Consider the following 17,547-nt stretch of genomic DNA (forward strand, 5'->3'; position numbering starts at 1 on the left):
TTCTCTCCAGCTCCACAGTCCCAGGACTTACCTTGAGAAATGTCTAATCATACAAAGCCAAAAAAAAAAAAACCAGCACTCTTTCCTTTGCTTTTTTTTACACCTTGCAAAGGATGGACTTTGAAATATTACCTACTATGCCTATAAAAACATTTGCAGTTCTGTCATGGAATTAAGATGGATTAAGCATGGAATTAAGCATGAAAAATGTTCATGTAATGAATACAGCCAGATCTCACGTGACATAATTTTGGAAGGATTTTTTCTGGAAGAGATGAAAAGGTTTTTTAAGACTTTCACATAGTTTTGTGGGTTCACTCCAAACCCCTGCACTTGCTTTCACAACATCACTTGTACCTCCAAGGACAAGGTGTGTTAGCATTGGGAGTAGCTGTGCTCAGGGCTCAGGGATGGACAGCCAGACACTGCTGGAAATTGATAGGGCTCCAGTAGACAATAGGAAGGAGATGAAAGGATGCAAAATCAAAGCTGATAAAAGATGTGCAGTAAATTGTATATATCTGATGTTCGTCACTGAAAGCTTTCATTTTCACATAATAATGGAAGAAAAATATTCACTGCCTTGATTTTGACATTGAGATTGGATAGACAAAGGAAAGAAGCTGCACAGATACTGCCCAAATACATACAGCCCCAATTGCAGGGGAAGTCTCTGTGTAAGTGGGTGAGTGGACGTGTGCATTTGCACCTACAAACACGTGCCAAGTGAGCTGGTTATGTACCAGAACTTCTCAGGCTGGTGTGAGTCCATGTGGCAACAGATTGTGAGGGACCTGTATCCATGATACCATTCACTGCCTGTGAAAAGGTGTTTCCAGTTTCCACTGTCACATAGCAGCCAGTGTTTGGTAGCCACAGAAGACAGCAAATGATGCCTTTGATTTTTTTTTTTCCTTTGATATATAAACTTGGAGTAAACAAGCACTTGTTCCTCTTTCTTTCCCAGTCCAAGGCAGTCAGAGCTATCGATGCAGGAGGAAGTTCTGCAGTGGCTCAGGCAGGTGCAGCTTGGGGACTGAGCAGAGGCACGACCGGCCCAGGTGCCTTCTGATGCACAGCCTGCACAGCTGGGCCAGGCGGGCAGGACCTGGGGGAGAGGTAAAAGCAAGAATAAGCACCTCAAACCCACCACCAGTAAAAGTCAAAGCAGCAAACACCAGCAAGATTTGCAACTCAGACCAAGCACTACATAATGACTGGCTGAGGTCAGGGAGAGTTAGATACGTTATTGTTTGTATTAAAGTTCTGTTGTCAGAGTTGGTTCAGCAGTTTGAAAGCTGTGAGCACCAAACACCTTTTTCTGTATGCACAGCTAGGCTGTTTGGCATCTTTTTTTGAGCAAACACCTAAAAAAGTGTCTGCACTGGAGAGAGAGCTCTGGAATGCATAGCCCCTGCCCAGGATAAAAGACAACACCCAGCAGTTTTGTAAGGATAAAGGATAGGTACAGTTAATTGTTCATTTATACATATATAACATGATTTTTCCAACTGCTGGTGTCTCAGCAGATATCTGCACAAGTAGTATCTGCAGCTGTGCCTTTTGACATGACTACAGTCTCAGAATATTTATGTTTGTCAGTCAATCCACCAGTGCTCCTCAAAACATTTCTTACTGTGACATCTAATTTGAGCTAAATATGACCAAAAGTTTTCCGAAAGGTCTCAAAGATAGAAAGCCTTCAATTTTTTTTTCAAAAAGACATTGCAGAGAAAGAGAGAAGGAGAGAGAAAGAGAGAAATAAAGAGAGAAAGAAAGAGAAAGAGAGAGCAAAAGAGAGAGCGAAAGAGAAAAAGGAAAGGAAAGGAAAGGAAAGGAAAGGAAAGGAAAGGAAAGGAAAGGAAAGGAAAGGAAAGGAAAGGAAAGGAAAGGAAAGGAAAGGAAAGGAAAGGAAAGGAAAGGAAAGGAAAGGAAAGGAAAGGAAAGGAAAGGAAAGGAAAGGAAAGGAAAGGAAAGGAAAGGAAAGGAAAAAAGGGAAGCAACAACAAAAAACCAGGATGAGATGTGAAGTCTTTTTGCCCTTCCCTTTCTGCATGTGAGAACTCCTGTTACACATCAGAGGTTGAGTGGTTGGAAAGCTGTCAGAGGACTCATGCTGGGCAGTGGCTGGCACAGTGCTGCCCACAGTGGAGCTGCCCCAGGGTTTTCCCTGCAGGGTGACCAGGAGCTGTCCCCACCACGGATCAGCTGAGGGCCATGCCAGGCACAAACGCAGTGGATGTGAGGCCCCATTGCTTCTGCAGCTACAAGCTTGCACAGGAAAATGCCCCCTGCTAGTGAATGTGCCCCTGCCTGCTTTCATTTTCCTGCTGCCACAGCTGCTCCAGGTGCAGCCTTTACACCTGCCCAGAGGTGCTCAGTCTTTGAACTCTCTTGTGCCCTTCCACTCCAGTTTCTGTCCAAACAGTAACAATCACTGCAGAGTTTGACAAGTGGTAGGTAGAGATGTGGGCTTAAAGGCCTGTGCTTATATCTCACAGTAAGCTTCATAATCTGTGCTTTTACCATGGGAAAATTTAGGAGCTTAAACAGGCTGATAATATTCCTTCTGAGAAGAAATTAATAGAAAAATGTGGGATATATAAAAAAGATCTTTTGTACTACTGTTGCTGGAAGTGAAGAAAGAAACTACCATCTTCTAAAGCACTTAGGAAAACAGACACATTTTGTATTTCACATCACTTAATAGCTGTTGAGAGGAGAAATTAAAGGGACCCATCTAAGTAACCTCAGTGGTTAAGTTAGGGGTAGAGAAACTCTTCAGCCTGGGGTACTTATTTCAGAAGGACCTCAGAAAACATAGAAGTAGAGGAAAAGAGTAGTTGCATGTTAAGCACAGCAAAATATCTGACAGTGGGACTAAAGGTGAAGAAACTGAGGAAACTTCATGCCTGAAAAACAAAGAGTTAGCAGGAACTGAAATGCTGTTAAAGCCTTTCTGACTGTAAGGGAGAAGAGGGTGACAAGCTGAGAGTGGAAATCAAAAGGAAAGTTCAGGAAGAGAAAATTATAAATATTAGGATATTTATGTACACCAACTCTGATTCACTCGGGGCAATGGTAGCAGGACGCTTGGCAGCACTGCCTTTTCTGTCACTGAGCTCTGGGCAGCTCAGGCGTGGGAACAGAAGTCACACAAGGTGAGAAGCATTCAAACAAAATTCCTCCTAGACGGTTTTAGACATGACAAATTAAAGCTCTGCATGAAAAGTCACAGATAAAGAGAACAGGACAGGAGGATATTAAGCCAACGTTTTGTTTCTTCCATAAAGCCCACCTGTGCTCAGAGGGTCGGGACAAAGCCTGTGCGCAGTGACAAAGCCTGTGTGCAACAGTGACATTTATTAATTTACCATGCAAGAGCTGTTTGGAATTGGGCTTTTTGTGCACATCATGCTCTGGTCCCTGGTGGGCTGTGAGCAGGCTCAGGAAGGTGGGAGGCCCTGCATGGGGGAGCACCATTCACCCTCCAGTCAGAAGGGCCTCAGGGGACACAGACCAGCTAAGAGGGCACCAGTGAGCTGGGAAACAGAGATTAGAGGAGGAGGGAGCTAATTCAGCAAGCCCAGAGCACAGGGATGTTGCTCTTGGATGCATCAAGTTCTGCCAAATGTTGTGCAGGTGAAAACAGCACAAGGGGATCCTGATTTAATTCTGCTCAGAGGTTTCTTCCAGTAAACTAGAAGGATAATTAATTGCAGGAAGCCTGGAGGTAAACAGCAAAGTGCTGTTCTGATGTTGTTGAGTTAGGGATGGAAGAAAAGATTTTAGTTTTTAGAAGCTGAATTAGGAGATAATTTAATGAAGGTAGTGGGCTTTTTATAATGTGACTTGCTAAGGTGAGACTTGATTGGTCTCAAAGTAAAAACTTCTCACACTATTGGTGAACTATGAATTGTGCACTTTGGAGAACAGTTACAAAAAGAAAAATAATAATGGTTTTAATTTTTTTCTCTAAGTTTCCCAGAGTAAAATGATCTCTGTTCTTTCTTCAACGAAACTGAAAATACCCACACTGTTCTGTGCTGGGATTGCAGCCCCGTAAACCACATGGAAGAGCTGTGAAGCTGAGGAGTCACCTGGCAAAGAGCTCTGCTTTCTCCTGGCAGCCAAGGACACAATCACCCATTGAGCCATGGTGCAAGGCTGAACACTGGGTGATGGTACCAAAATATTATCTATTAATAAACTTTCATGGCAGTTTTTAACACCAGGAGTCTCACTAGATAAATATGTATGATTTTCCTTCAGTAGATAGGAAAAGAAGCACAGAAAAACTGACTGATTTACCTGCAAAAACCATAGCACCAGGTGGCAGATCTAGCAACAAAACAGATTTCTGTGTCATGAGTTGGAGGTTTGAAGGCAGCAGAGAAGGTAAGAGAATGTATGTAGAGCATCACTTATAAAAGCAATTAGGAAAATATACTTAGGTAAAGGATACAAATACTGCTTTACTTAAGAAAAAGGAGAAGAAAGGAAACCTTTACCTTCCCGAAGCAGAAGCGCCTGCTCCACTTTGCTGTGGGGTGTGGCAAGATCCAGGGCACATTTGAGGTCAGCATTTCTGCATTTTGGGTCAGCACCATAGTCTATCAACAAGACAACGATCTCCACGCTGGATTTCCTCGCTGCCGCGTGCAGGGGGGTGTCCAGGCGCTTCCCCACGTTCACGTTGGCTCCTGGGGTGAACAAAGCTCCTGGTGAGAGCTGGTGGGCAGCAGGGACTGTCTGAACCTGCATCACATGGGCTGGTTTCCACCAGGAAAGGATGGATGGCACACAGGATCTCAACAGCATCTGTGCAAAGCTCAGCAGGTCACACCTGCTCTGCAGAGTGCTCTGGGCCACCAAACCCTGCCTGCAATGCTCAGGATTGAGCTGCCTGGCCTTCAACCCAAAATGTGTTCAAAGCCTACCATGTGTTCTTTAATGGCATAAAATCTAATATGGATTATGTTAATTGAATTGCCCCCGAAACCTTTAGGTATCTCATTGTAATAGGTCTGGGAGCACAGCAGGCAAAATGCTTGTCCCAGGCTGGCTGGGCACAGCAGGACCACACTTTGAGCAGGTGTAAATCAGCTAATGCACACTGACAGCAAAATTTTATGCTAGTTCATGGCCTGTGCCTGGACCTGCAGTGATTATTCTTCCAAGCAGCTTTACTGCTGCTCTCATCATCCACTGAGGAGGAGGTGAAGTTAATGGTTCTGATAAACTGCTGTGTTAAGCAGGAGTTGATTTTGGTCAGTAATATCAGCCAGCATTTTCTGTGCTTCCTGTTATCATTCTAGAAAACTAAAAGAATTCTGTTTTCACATTCAGATAGTCTCAGGGAGGTGTCTGTAATTAAGAAGGCTTTTCACTTAGGAAATCATAATTTCTTTATCAACATGGGAAATTTTTAATGGCCTCAAATGAGTCTGACAGAGTCAGGGTCCCAAACAACTCTTGTGGAAGTGACCCACGATGTTTTTAGTAGAGAGGCAGCTCAGAGAGGCCAGCAGCATTGTCTCACACCACCATAGCTCTCCCCCAGCCCCTTTTCCAGGTGTACCTAGCTCCAGCAGCTTCTTGACACATTCTGTTCTCTGGTAGGTGCAGGCCATGTAGAGAGGGCTCCCATGCTGTGGGTCTTCTTGGTCAATGTCAACCCCATGGGCCAGGAGGGTCTCCATGCACTCCCTGTGACCTGTGGAGGGAAGAGCTGTCACTGAATTGCTGCAGAGCAGAGCACACCCAGGTACAACTGTGAGGCACAAGAGCTTGAAAAAACCAAACCTGTTTGTCTCTACTGATATGGAATGAATTTTTTTAAGCACTTAGTGAACGAAAAAAGGCGCATTTGTCACGTAGTTATTGTTGGCTTGCTCACACCCCTCACACCCAGTACATCACCTCTCTCACCTCTCTTGGCTGCTTCGTGGATGGGTGAGGGCAGGTGGCTCCCCAGCTGTGCCTTGGCCCCGAATTCCAGCAGCATGCTGACACAGGCTGCGCTGCCGCCGCAGCAGGCGTTGAACAGCGGAGTCACCCCGTCGATGGTGGCTGCATTCACCTGTGTGGGACAACACACACTCAGGATCATCCTGTCTAACAGGAATGCCCGTGCAACACGCCTCCTGTGCACGCCAGACCTGCACCAGAGTGAGACTTGCCTTGTTTAATTGCAGGAATTAATTTATTTACAGCTTTCTGAGTTATATGTTGTGGCATAACATACAGAGCATTCTCCTTTCATGTCTGCCCTCTTTCCCAGATAGTTAGTGCCATAAGGCAGAAACCCTGCCTGCTCTGAATGCTCCTGCTGGAGCTGCTAAAAAATGCAATTTTTTATTATTTCTTTTTTTTTTTTTAATGTGAAGCAGCTGAGTATCTTCAAGATTTTTTTGTTCGCACCAGCCTCAAGGTGGAGCACCCTCAAATGAAAATGGCTTTGCTTTTTAAATGAAAACATTCACTTTCTGTTTAATATTTTCATCTGAAAACACATTTCCAGCACAAGAAATTTTCATAGAAACATAATCCCAAACAGAAAAGGAGCTTGAAGGAGTTGACATGCATATATGTCTATGCAAGACAGAAATTTTCTTCCCCACCTTCTGATCTAATGACCTGGCAAGAACCACTATTGCCATTCTCCATTGGGGGAGCAGAGCTGTCTGTAGATCACAGAATCACAGAATATGCTGATTTGGAAGGGACCCATTGGATCATGGAGTCCAAATCACACCATACCCCGTTTATGCTGTGTTTAACCGTGTAGCAAGCCCTCAGGGCCAATTTATGAAGCAAATCTGGACGTCTTTAACTCTGCGGCACACTGGAGAGGAGCAATGGATTATGCAAGCACATGTCACACCCTCACTCCTCCCAGTGTCATCAGGCAGGTGTGGCTGAAGTGCTGGAGGCACTGGAGATCTCTTGACTATTTTGGCGCTGCTTGGTTTCTTGCCATATAAATTTTACTTGAAAACCCAGCTGACATAAAAATATCCTTATGTATTTCACCCATTCCTTAATCTCTGTTGGGAACATGTACTCTACCTTAGGTCCAGCTGTAGGAATTGTTATTTTATTAGCAGATAAAATGTTTCATTGCTTCAAGCACATCCATTTTTATTTACATGAGACTCCCAAACCTTCCCATAGAAAACCAGGTGTAATTCCAGTGATCACTGCTGAGGGGGGAGGGGGAGGGCAAAGGTGTGAGTTACTTTCTTCAAGGTTATTTCACTTAGCATCTTTCATTAGTTTTCCATCAACCGTGACCATGTTTCACACGCAAAGGGAAAACAAAAGAGAATAAAGGGATGACACAAGGGGGAGACAAATCTATCACCCAGGGAAACAGAACACTGTTATGGACAAATCACCCAGGGAAACAGAACACTGTTATGTTTTTCCACATTTCTGTTTGAGCTGTCCACCTGCATCTTGGCCCTGCCGCCTGGACAGCACATCCAACATTCCCACTGATGCGGGGAGCATCCATTCCCAGGTGCCCTGTCCCAAAGTCATCCCCAGGACTTACCTGGGCACCATTTTCCAGCAGCACCTTGGCACAGGCCACGTGCCCACCCAGGCAGGCCTCGTGGAGAGCTGACACTCGGTCTGTGGTGAGCAGGTTCACGTTGAAACCCTGCAGGAGGAGCAGGGAGTGAGGGGCCAGCCCTGCCCTGCCCTGCCCAGCTCCTGCAGGGCTGCTGGGGGCCCATGGCAGGGAAAGGGCTCAGGTCACATTGGTGCTGTTCACTGACTTCTTTCTGGTGTCCCCACACACCACAGCTGGTGATGGGGTTAAAGAGGGAGCAATCACAAGCTGTGCCTTCTGTTTCTAGCTCTTTATGATGCACTGTCAATTGCAGGAAATGCTTCACATTTCTTTAATTTATATGGGTGTCATTTCCTTCCCTATTTGTCCTGCACCAGGAGGTACAGCTGGAGGGATTCACCTCTCTGAATGAGGATGCTTCTTTTGAAAAAGGTGTATTTTATGATTGGCTTCTCGCAAATAATAAAATGAATATTATATGTGTTGTGCTAGAAAGTTATGCTGTATTAATTCTCTTAAGTACTGTGCTAAATATAGTTTTAGGTTATAACAAAATGTTAAAATATAAACTACGCTATGTAGGATACTTTTTTTCTAAAGAAAAGACTGGCACTGAGGCAGCAGCCACAGGATGCCTAAATCTTTCAGAGAAAGAATTTATTGCTCCATAATCAGAAGAAACGAACTTCTTCCTGCCTCACACAGTCAGGATGATGCCATTAGGATTAAGAGGAAGAAGTTGACAATGACCAGCTAGAATCCTGTATTTGAACGGAATTTATGCATCATGTATGAATATGCAACAGGTTATTGTTTTTAAGGGTTAATCCTCTGTTAACCTGTGTCCTTTTCGGGCTTATGCTGCCCAGAAAAAGGTACCTGGACATCCATAACTCTTTGTTTCTATTGTCTCATATTGTTCTAATCCAAATTGTCCAAATTATTATTACTCTAATAATAATATTATTATATATTATATTTTTATATATTTTTATATTTTTATAACCATTTTATTATCATTAAACTTTTTAAAATTTTAAAAACAAGTGATTGGCATTTTTCACACTTCTGGCAGAGGTATCTGCAGCTCAGCTGGAGCTGGCACCTCCTTCAGTGGGGAGGAACAGGATTCCCTATGCTATGATTCATCCCGTGCTAAAGCAGCTGTTTCCAGTAGGGCAGACAAATTGTATCCTGAAAGTTCTTTCATTCACTACATGGGGTACCCAAGGGTGTTTCACTCAGAGGTAATGAGTACCTGGTAAACCTACAAGAGAGATGAGTCAAATCCCACCCACAAATCAGTTCCTCTTATCTACCATCCAGGAAATGTTTTACACTGGAAGAAAGAACAGTGGTTTACAAATCACTGTTGATTTCCTGTTGGTCTCTGTTGAATGCCTTATTTCAGGTGTTTCCCTAATTAGCAGTTGCCATATCTATTCCTGCATAAAGACAAACCAGACATATTCACAAAGGGAAAAGCAGTTGTCACACGTGCTTTCCTCTGACTGCAACTAAATCTCCTGGTAATTAGAATGTTACAGCCGTGTGTGAGAGCAGGCCTGGCAGCAGCTCCATTTTCTGCTTGATGTCATATTTTGAAGCGCAGCTGGTGCCTGCCTGACGTGCTATAGTCAGGGCAGCTCACGAGATGGCAGCAATGCACTTTTTGGTACACAGTCACCAATGCAATGGGCAGAAAGGAGTACCTGGGAGCAACCTCACTCAGCAAAAAAGGCAGCAGTCCTGACACCGTGAGCATTAACAGCACTGTAAACACTTCAGGCTACGCATTACATGATAGAAAAACAATCTTTTTCAGTCATGTGAAAATATTATTAATGTAAAAGTTGTTGGTAAAATTTCTCGTGCATTACAATGGTGCTAGGGGAATAGACAAAACCTTGAAAAAATAGAGATTATTCCATTTTCTAATTGTGTGGTGGTTTCATACTTTGTGATCAGCATATTCCTTCAAGAATTTTTTCTAGAGACTCCTAATAAGGAGACTTATTCTCAATCATTATTCATATATACCTGTATATATATTTTTAACAAATAAAACTCAGTCATATCAAGTGACAGAATAAGCATTGATATATTGGGAAAAACAACAATTCCTTCTATTACAAAATGAAGAATAAGTTGTAGTTCTTACCATGGCTGTTTGCCAGCCATCACTCATGATAAACCTTGTTTTCAATGTACGTGAAAAATCAGAATCTTTTTTCAGGCATTGAAACAGGTGTTGGTGAGTTCTTGAGCCATTTGAAAACTGCAGCACTACATCACCTCCCTGTGTCCAGGCATTCCCAGAGCCTCAGTGGCTTTCTTGAAAGCTGTGGTGCTGCAGTAGAGACTTCTGAGTGTCCCACAGACACTCAAGCACAGTCCCATACTTCATTTCAGGCTGGTATATTAGAAGCAATGAGCAATGATTATGCTGCTCCATGAACAATTTCATCCCTGCATTTCTCAGTCTGTGGTGACTCAGCTCCAATTCAGGCTCTACAGACATTGCTGCCTTGATCTCTTTTCATCAGCAAGGACCTTCATCTTTTACTCCCAAAATTAAATGTCTTTAGGAAAAGGAGAAACAGTGGATTAACTAAATGCTATAAGCACACCAGTGGGTGCTTCCTCAGTGTACAACCATGAACAGTGCATAACCAGGGCATCTGGTGAGCAACCACAGCACTGGGTGCTCCACAAAGCAAGCGGTGTAAGGGCAGCATAAATGGAGATAGAGGGGTCAGAAAACCATCAAATCCCTAAATGAATAAAGCCTCTTTCTTTTTATCTCTAACTTCCATCACTTCCTTTTCCATAAAAATCACTTTGTGTCAGCAGGTGAAGGAAAGAGGGATCAGAAAATGGGAGGGAAAATGCTGTCTGTAAACAGCATATTTTATTTAGCTGCAGCTATATGCCTCAAGAGGTGTCTGAAGAGGATGCTTTCCCACTGGCAGCTCCACTCCTTGAGGATGTTGTCCATTAGAGATCTGGCTTCTGGTAATACTTATTTACCTTGCCTATAAAAAGACTGATAGCCAAGTCAAATGCTTTACATTCAGGGAATTAATTTCCCTGCAGTTGCCTTGGGGGCAAGAAAGAAAGGGGGACAGTAACCTATTTGTGCTAGATGGGGACACTGAGTTTAAGCAAAGGTGGGAAGGAAGATGATGGGCAGAGCACAAAGAACCATAATTTCTTTTCATATCCAGCTTCTTTTCCCTCTCATGTATTCTCTCCTCCTCTCTTCCTTTTGCCTGAACTCAGTTCCTTTTAGAGCAGAGGGTTTCAGGCTGACTTTGAAAGGCAAGATGCCTTTTATAAGGCCTGTCTGTTACTTTTTGGTTTTTTTCTAATAGCCTACATTTAAATATTTGTTGTCCTTATTCTCAAGCCTAGTTGCATGGTTCATCATTGAGAAAGAGCACAAGGATCATAGTTCATTATATAGCAAGCTGCAAGCTGTGATAGTCTTTGTCCCAGACTTGTCCCCAGCTTCTTAACTGAGCAAACTAAAACATGCCCAGAGGTGTTTGTGCTGATATATTATTCATACAGCCATATTTCTTATGCCCTGTTGCAGTCTATTACCAGCTCACCAGCCCATAAATGCAATTCATGTGAAACCACCTTGCTTCCCAGCCTTTCCTTTCCCTGTGGGCCTTTACCTGTGCAATCAAGGTTTTCAGAGAGAGGAGGCGTCCCTGGAAGGCAGCATCGTGGAGAGGGGACCGGTCTGCCCAGCTGCCTGAAACAGCAAATGCACGGAGCTAATTCAGGGATGCAGCAAAAGCACATCTTGGGAGCACAGGGGAAGCACAGCCACGTGTAAATGCAGGTCAGGACTGAAATCAGTGTGGGCTTAGTGGTGAAACTGTTTGATGAGTTAATTTCAGCAGAGCAGCTGAGGGATCAGCAATCCTGAGAAAGCTGGCTGCTCACTATGGGACCTAAACAAAAGCTTCTTGGCAGAACTTTTAAAAGAACAGCTAAAAGCATGTTTCAGCAAAGATCATGAATTTAGTGCTGCTGGGTCTCATGTGGAGTCTTCAGAATTCTCCTACTCAAAACCATATCAGCCTCCACCTTTCCTTGGGAGCTCTTGTCACAAATTGCATCCCAGCTTCTCTGACACTTTGTTAAGAGCCTCATAGCAGGGTTGACTTGTCCATCAAATGAATTCTGGCATGTCCTTGGCAGTTTTATTTCCTGAACTGACAATTTCATAAATAACATCCTCCCTCTCAGACTACCATGTAACAGGTTTAATCATTCTCTTCACTGAAATATTTCAGAAAATACATGGAAAAACAATTCTGCCTGAGGGCTTTACTTTTCTTCTTTAATTATTTTGAGATGCTGAACTGTTCAGACTCCTTCACATAGGTTTGCTTGCCCTTTTTCTTATCCTAATCTATTTATGCCAAGAAAAATAATTCTTTAGCCTAGCTACTACCTACAGTCATAGATATTCAGCTCAGGTTAAATCCCTGTTGCTCAAATAGAGAGCAAATTTACTTGTCCTATATTAAAATTCATAACCATCCTGTGACACAGTGTGTAGTAAGTGTTTTCCCAAAGGCCAGCTGCATTTCCAGTGCCACAGGACAGAAGCAAAACCAGTGTTTGCATTCATGCTCTGTTGTACAGCAAGCCCATGGGCACTGTATCTGAAACCCTTGTCCTGTTTAATTTTTTCAGCTATGCAGCACACCAGAGAGAATGGGAAGGGTGATTTATCTCCATTTCACATGCTACCCAAGGCAGGGAGAAATCAATGAGAGGCATGGACACATCCATGGGGACTTGAGGCCAAGGACACAGCAGAGGTTTTACTCTTGGCCAAAGGAGTCTCCTTTTGTTACCCAAGGACCAGGATGAACTTCAGCTAATGGAGTTACAGTTTTAACTGTAGTAATTACTATTGTTTCCATTTATTTACAGAGCACTTCCTGGGCTCCTAAGGCAGGAAACTGGCATGGAAAGAACAACTGGCACAATATATGGCAAGGCTCTGAATGGCACATCAGTCAAAATGATGGAAACAGGAACCAAGAAACGCCTTCCTGAAACCCCCCCAAATACCCCACACCTCTCATCATGCTGGTGACTAAAACAGGCAAGCTCGGCTCAGAAAGCCAGAAGACACTGCAAGTGGCAAAGCCCAGAGCCCTCATACAGCAGGAGGATTCAGGAGTTACTCAAGCAGAGCTCCAGGGCCTTATTTAACCTTTAATGCAGAGTATAGCTCGTGCAGTGCATGTTCTCACATGCATTTCCAGGGCATTTCCAATGCATGTGTGTGCACACACAGCCTCAGGACAACACTCACTCTGCACACTCCCACCACAACCTACCTCCCTGAAACGTGTGGCAAATATAGTTCCCATATGGAGCACTTCTCCCCTGCTCAGCTGGGAGTGACATGACTGAAAGTGCTCTTTTCAAATGCCTACAGATAAACTATGCAGCCCTGCTGCTGCTGCTGCTGTGCTACTTCACTGCAAAGAGAAAAGGTTGTGAAGCTCTGGCTGTAATATGATATAGTGCCCCAGCAACAACATCACATGATCTTACATTTTGTAAGATTATCCTTAATGACTTTCTGCAAATGGCAACTTGCAGATAAAAATATGTTACAGCCTGCTGAATTTCAAGGCACCTCAATAAGAACCTGAAGGAAAAGCTTGAAGGAAAAACTGCTGCTCACCACGTGTCAGACTGTGATTGCATAAAGGTGCTTGGGAAAAAATGACAGTAACAAATGACTGGAATTATATTCTAGAGAATAAAAAATAAATTAATAACCAAAACATGCCTGTATATATACAGGCTTCATAAAGGCTTTGTCAAAAATGCTTGGCTGCAGTATTTCTCTTGGCCAGATGTTAATCTCCCTGCTTTGGGTGCCCATCCCAAAGAACACCATCTGTGTTCTGATGCCATTCCTGTGCCTGTTCATGATGGCACGATCACAAAACAAGTGCCCAGCAAATGAGTCACACAGAAATGTGTGATGTCACAATGCTGATCAGAATCTGCAGCTAGGAAAATAAGCCCTCATTAGCAATAAATTGAAAATACCGTGTCATTTTAATTAGTGGAATTAACAGGAATGCAATCATATGCCTATTCATTATTATGGCAGTGATCTGAAGGAATAAAATCACTTGAAAAAACAAAACCATGAGCTGCTAAGTAACTTATAAAATACAACATATTCTTGTGCTGAGTATTTTTCAGAACAATTTTAGCTGCATTCATTTTTATCATATGATTTAACAAAACAAGGCTTCTTTGCTTGGATTCATAAAGTTATTAGTTATATCCTCCTAGGATCTCCTTTCAGAAAATCAATGTGCTAAAATTTTTCCCTAAATATTCTCTGGCAGTAAAACTGGATGTTTAGTAAAACAATCTGTAACCACTGATAACACCTTGTACTGAGAGCAGTATTTTTATTTATCATATATAGTGCATTGACCAAATGTCATCCTCATTCTAGCTGTGTAATTGTTGGAGTCTCATATTTTGCACACCTAAACCATGCCAACACATACTGACACTGCAAAGACCCCAGAAATGGGAGGCACTTCAGGTTCAAACATTTACCCCTGCATTTAGCAAAAAATCCCTCATTTCATGGCAACTCACCGATTTAAATCCTTGAGTTACAAAAATGTGGCAAATAAACATTTAAATGATAGAGTCCATATTTTTACTTTACCTGGGACTACTCCATAGATCTCTTCTGCTATCCTGGCAGCTTCTTTTCTGTTGCCTTTAACAATATAGAAATGGGTCAGCAAAGCCAAGGAAATCTTAATTAAAAGCTTGAAGCAAAACAAAGCAAAAATGGCAAAATAAATGTTAGTGAAAGAATGGAGTATAGAAGTGCCCTCCATTTTGGTTTGCTCTTTGAATAGTTTCTCAGGTTGGCTAAGTTGCACTGGGTTATTCTTGGTATCATATGTCATCTATTTTAAACCCTTCAGGACCTGCTGTTCCTCAGTTACCAAAAATACATCCTGGTTTTACTTGGGATGAGGTGTTTGATGCTAAATAACTATATCAAGGATAAGATATTTTGAACATCTCTGCATACAGTAAACAAATGAGAAAATCCTTTCCAAACCTACATAAATGAGAGTAAGTTTTCAGACAGATGCTCTCCATACCATCTGAAAGGCTATACATCCACATTAGATTTATTCTTAAAGGTAGCAGTTCATTTACAAAGACTACATAGAGAAAGTTGCAGAAATTGTTCAGATGCTGCAAAAAGAATACACTTCTGTCTTTTCCATCTAGAGAACAGGCCTTGCTGGTACTCAGATACAGAACAAAGGCAAACATATCAAAGAAAAGCATTATCATGAAGGAATTTGAAATAAATTCATGCGGCCAAAGCCAGGGCTAGGAAGTCAAAGTTATTCTAGGAGGAGAAAAATGCATTGAAATTGCACAAAAAGAAACACATATAATTTTTTTCCATTACTCAGGGATAAATAGTGGTGTCCACTGATATCTCTTGCAAACAGCATTGTCTGTTTTGGAAATATTTTTACATTATCCTCCATTGATTAAAAGGTAATATTTGAAATAGAACAAGATGCACCCTTTCTTTAACTACCCTTTTTTTTTCTTTTTGAAGGCACATGGCTTTCCATAGAGAACATAGGGGTTTTTCTGCATGTATTTATTTGAATCTATGTAGAACACCCCATCTCTTTTTATTTTAAACTTTTATTTATCCCTGCTTTCCTATATGTACCACAAGAGGAGGATTTAATTCTTACTTGATTCCCCTCTTTTCCCGGGTTCTCTTAGCCTTCAATTCCAACATCTGTCAAGTAAAAGAGCAGGATAATTCCTCTCTTAGAGATCTCAAAGAGATGGTGGATATGCACACGGAAATTATACAGCAAATTATTTCTTTGGGCATTTTAGATGCAATTTATTTTGGTTTATAGCAAAACAGCTGGTTTAGTACCTTGCTGTCTTTGGTGTTCAGCCCTCCCAGGTGCACTAAAATGCTGTATAAAATATGTGCAGAGATAAAACACTCCAAGCAATTTTCTCAAGTGAAACAATTTTACTAAAATTCTGAATTAAACCAAGTTATTACATTCTTACATAACTTAACCCCTTGCAAAAGTATTACATCTACCTTTCCATACACAGTAATTGTAAATACCTGTAGAAACCTTAATAATTATGAATAATTTGAATCACTTTAATACAGTTTACCACAGACAGCCAAAGATACAGATTACAGGACAAGAAAAGCTCAGTTAAAGAATCACAGAAAAACCAAAATATTGGTTTATTGGCAGTTAATTCTGCTCAGCTGAGAAACAGAGGAGAAATTAGCAAACAAAGGTGGACCAAAAACCAGAATGGTCAGCCCAGAAAAATCTGAGATAATGAAAACATTCCTCCTGGAGCCAGAGGAATAGTAAAATCTGTAAAGAACAAAATGTTGGATGCAGAGAAAAAGAACACATAAAAAATATTAAGACTATTACAAAGTAAAGTCAGCCTGAATAATGGAGAGATATTTCTCATGTAGGATTTACAAAACTGTCTCTCAACAGGAGACAAGCAAAAAGGAAGAACACCGTTTAAGAGAAAAAAACTAGAAAACCAGGCTTTTGGTTGCAAAGGAAAATCATTGATTTCTTTCACAATCAGCCTGCTAGATGGTATGTAGAATTGTACATGTCCATAAAACTCAGAAAAATACAAGAAACTGAAAATCAGGTGATTGCCACTGAAATTCTTTTATCCCTAATGGAATAATACCAAAGAGCCCTCCAAGTGCTCTAGAAAACCACAGGAAAGTTTGACTGCTTGGAAGCAGTCACTGGAACATGACTCTCCCAGAAGGACTAATTCTATTTGTGTAGCAGCAAAATCACCCTCCTGGCTTCAGAACAAGACAAATAAAGATTTTCAGTTAAATTATTCAGTGAGTCATTTGAGAAAAACTTGTGTAATCTCCTAATCTGCTCTTAGCGTACAAGAGCACTGGGGAAATTAATGCAGTGGATGTAAAAGAAAATTATCATTGGGAAGGCAGCTGAACAGCATGGTGGAAAGTATGAATACTGGTGAGGGGGGTAGTCAGGCAGACAACAGCAAGCTTGGGTGTGATCACTCAGAAATCTCTGGTGTTTTTGAAACTAGAGAGATGAGCAACATTGTGTAGGCGTGAGAACAGGAGGAACACAAGAGCAATGACAGTGCAGACACAGGATTGTCATCGCTCTCCCTTGCTCTTTTGAGCATCACTGCTGTGAGCTGAGCGAGGTGCATTATGCAACTCCATTAACAGGCTTGAGTGAACAAGTCAGCCCCCTGTAGAAAAAACACACCTCACTGATTTATGCAAGATGCCCTAACCATTCCGCGAATCACTCTTCCTTAACTCTAGGATAATTATTAAATTGTTAAATCAAAATATCAAAAAATATATTAATCCTTCAAAAAATTGTCATGAGGAGGTAAATAGATGTAGTTTAGCTACATCCTCCAAAAAACACGAAAAGTAATGTTTATATATGCTAGTTTACACACATGCAAGAAATAAGCAGAAAAAAAAGGGCAATCCAGCTTAGAAAACAACTCATTTTCACTAAGGTTCACCTTAACTTTACCCAACTTCTAGGGAGAAATATCAGATATGACCTAAAGAATTTGGCAAGGAAATAAAGGATGAGGAATGCTGATCTCAAAGAACTTCAAAGAGGTATTGGTCTATTCTTATGCTACACACACACTGAATTACAGCAGTGCATTTCTAATATATTTAGTTGGGATTAGAGTATCCAATGTATTCAATCAAAGTAAGGCAACTGGGGAAAAAAAGGAGTCAGAAACACTCAAACAGAAGAGATGAGAACAAAGGAGTCCATACAGAGCCTGGCTACTTCTTGTCTATCAGTTTGATC

The 17,547-nt window shown here is 41.8% G+C and overlaps 1 protein-coding gene across 2 annotated transcripts; it reads right to left on the bottom strand.

The window, feature by feature from the left end:
* Window positions 1-506: 506 nt before the first annotated feature.
* ASB11 (ankyrin repeat and SOCS box containing 11) lies at window positions 507-14,499 on the bottom strand. Of its 2 annotated transcripts, none has more exons than XM_059466248.1 (7): window positions 14,322-14,499; window positions 11,263-11,342; window positions 7,559-7,615; window positions 5,932-6,082; window positions 5,582-5,716; window positions 4,512-4,703; window positions 507-1,108 (listed from the first exon to the last, which is right to left on the bottom strand). In XM_059466248.1, the coding sequence occupies exons 1-7, from the start codon at window positions 14,497-14,499 to the stop codon at window positions 984-986; spliced, it is 918 nt and encodes a 305-aa protein (XP_059322231.1). In that variant the 3' UTR covers window positions 507-983. The 2 variants fall into 2 exon arrangements, with proteins under 2 accessions (XP_059322231.1, XP_059322230.1); XM_059466247.1 differs by having other exon boundaries at window positions 7,559-7,666.
* Window positions 14,500-17,547: the final 3,048 nt, after the last annotated feature.

Source organism: Ammospiza nelsoni, chromosome 2 (genome assembly GCF_027579445.1).
Source record: "Ammospiza nelsoni isolate bAmmNel1 chromosome 2, bAmmNel1.pri, whole genome shotgun sequence".
Lineage (NCBI taxonomy): Eukaryota > Metazoa > Chordata > Aves > Passeriformes > Passerellidae > Ammospiza > Ammospiza nelsoni.

Excerpts from the sequence above, each read along its gene's own strand:
- ASB11 (XM_059466247.1), bottom strand. The coding sequence starts at position 14,499 with ATGGAGGGCACTTCTATACTCCATTCTTTCACTAACATTTATTTTGCC. Across the intron at positions 11,343-14,321 it reads GATCTATGGAGTAGTCCCAG|GCAGCTGGGCAGACCGGTCC; the intron begins GTAAAGTAAAAA and ends TTGCTGTTTCAG. Across the intron at positions 5,717-5,931 it reads CCACGAAGCAGCCAAGAGAG|GTCACAGGGAGTGCATGGAG; the intron begins GTGAGAGAGGTG and ends TTCCCTCCACAG.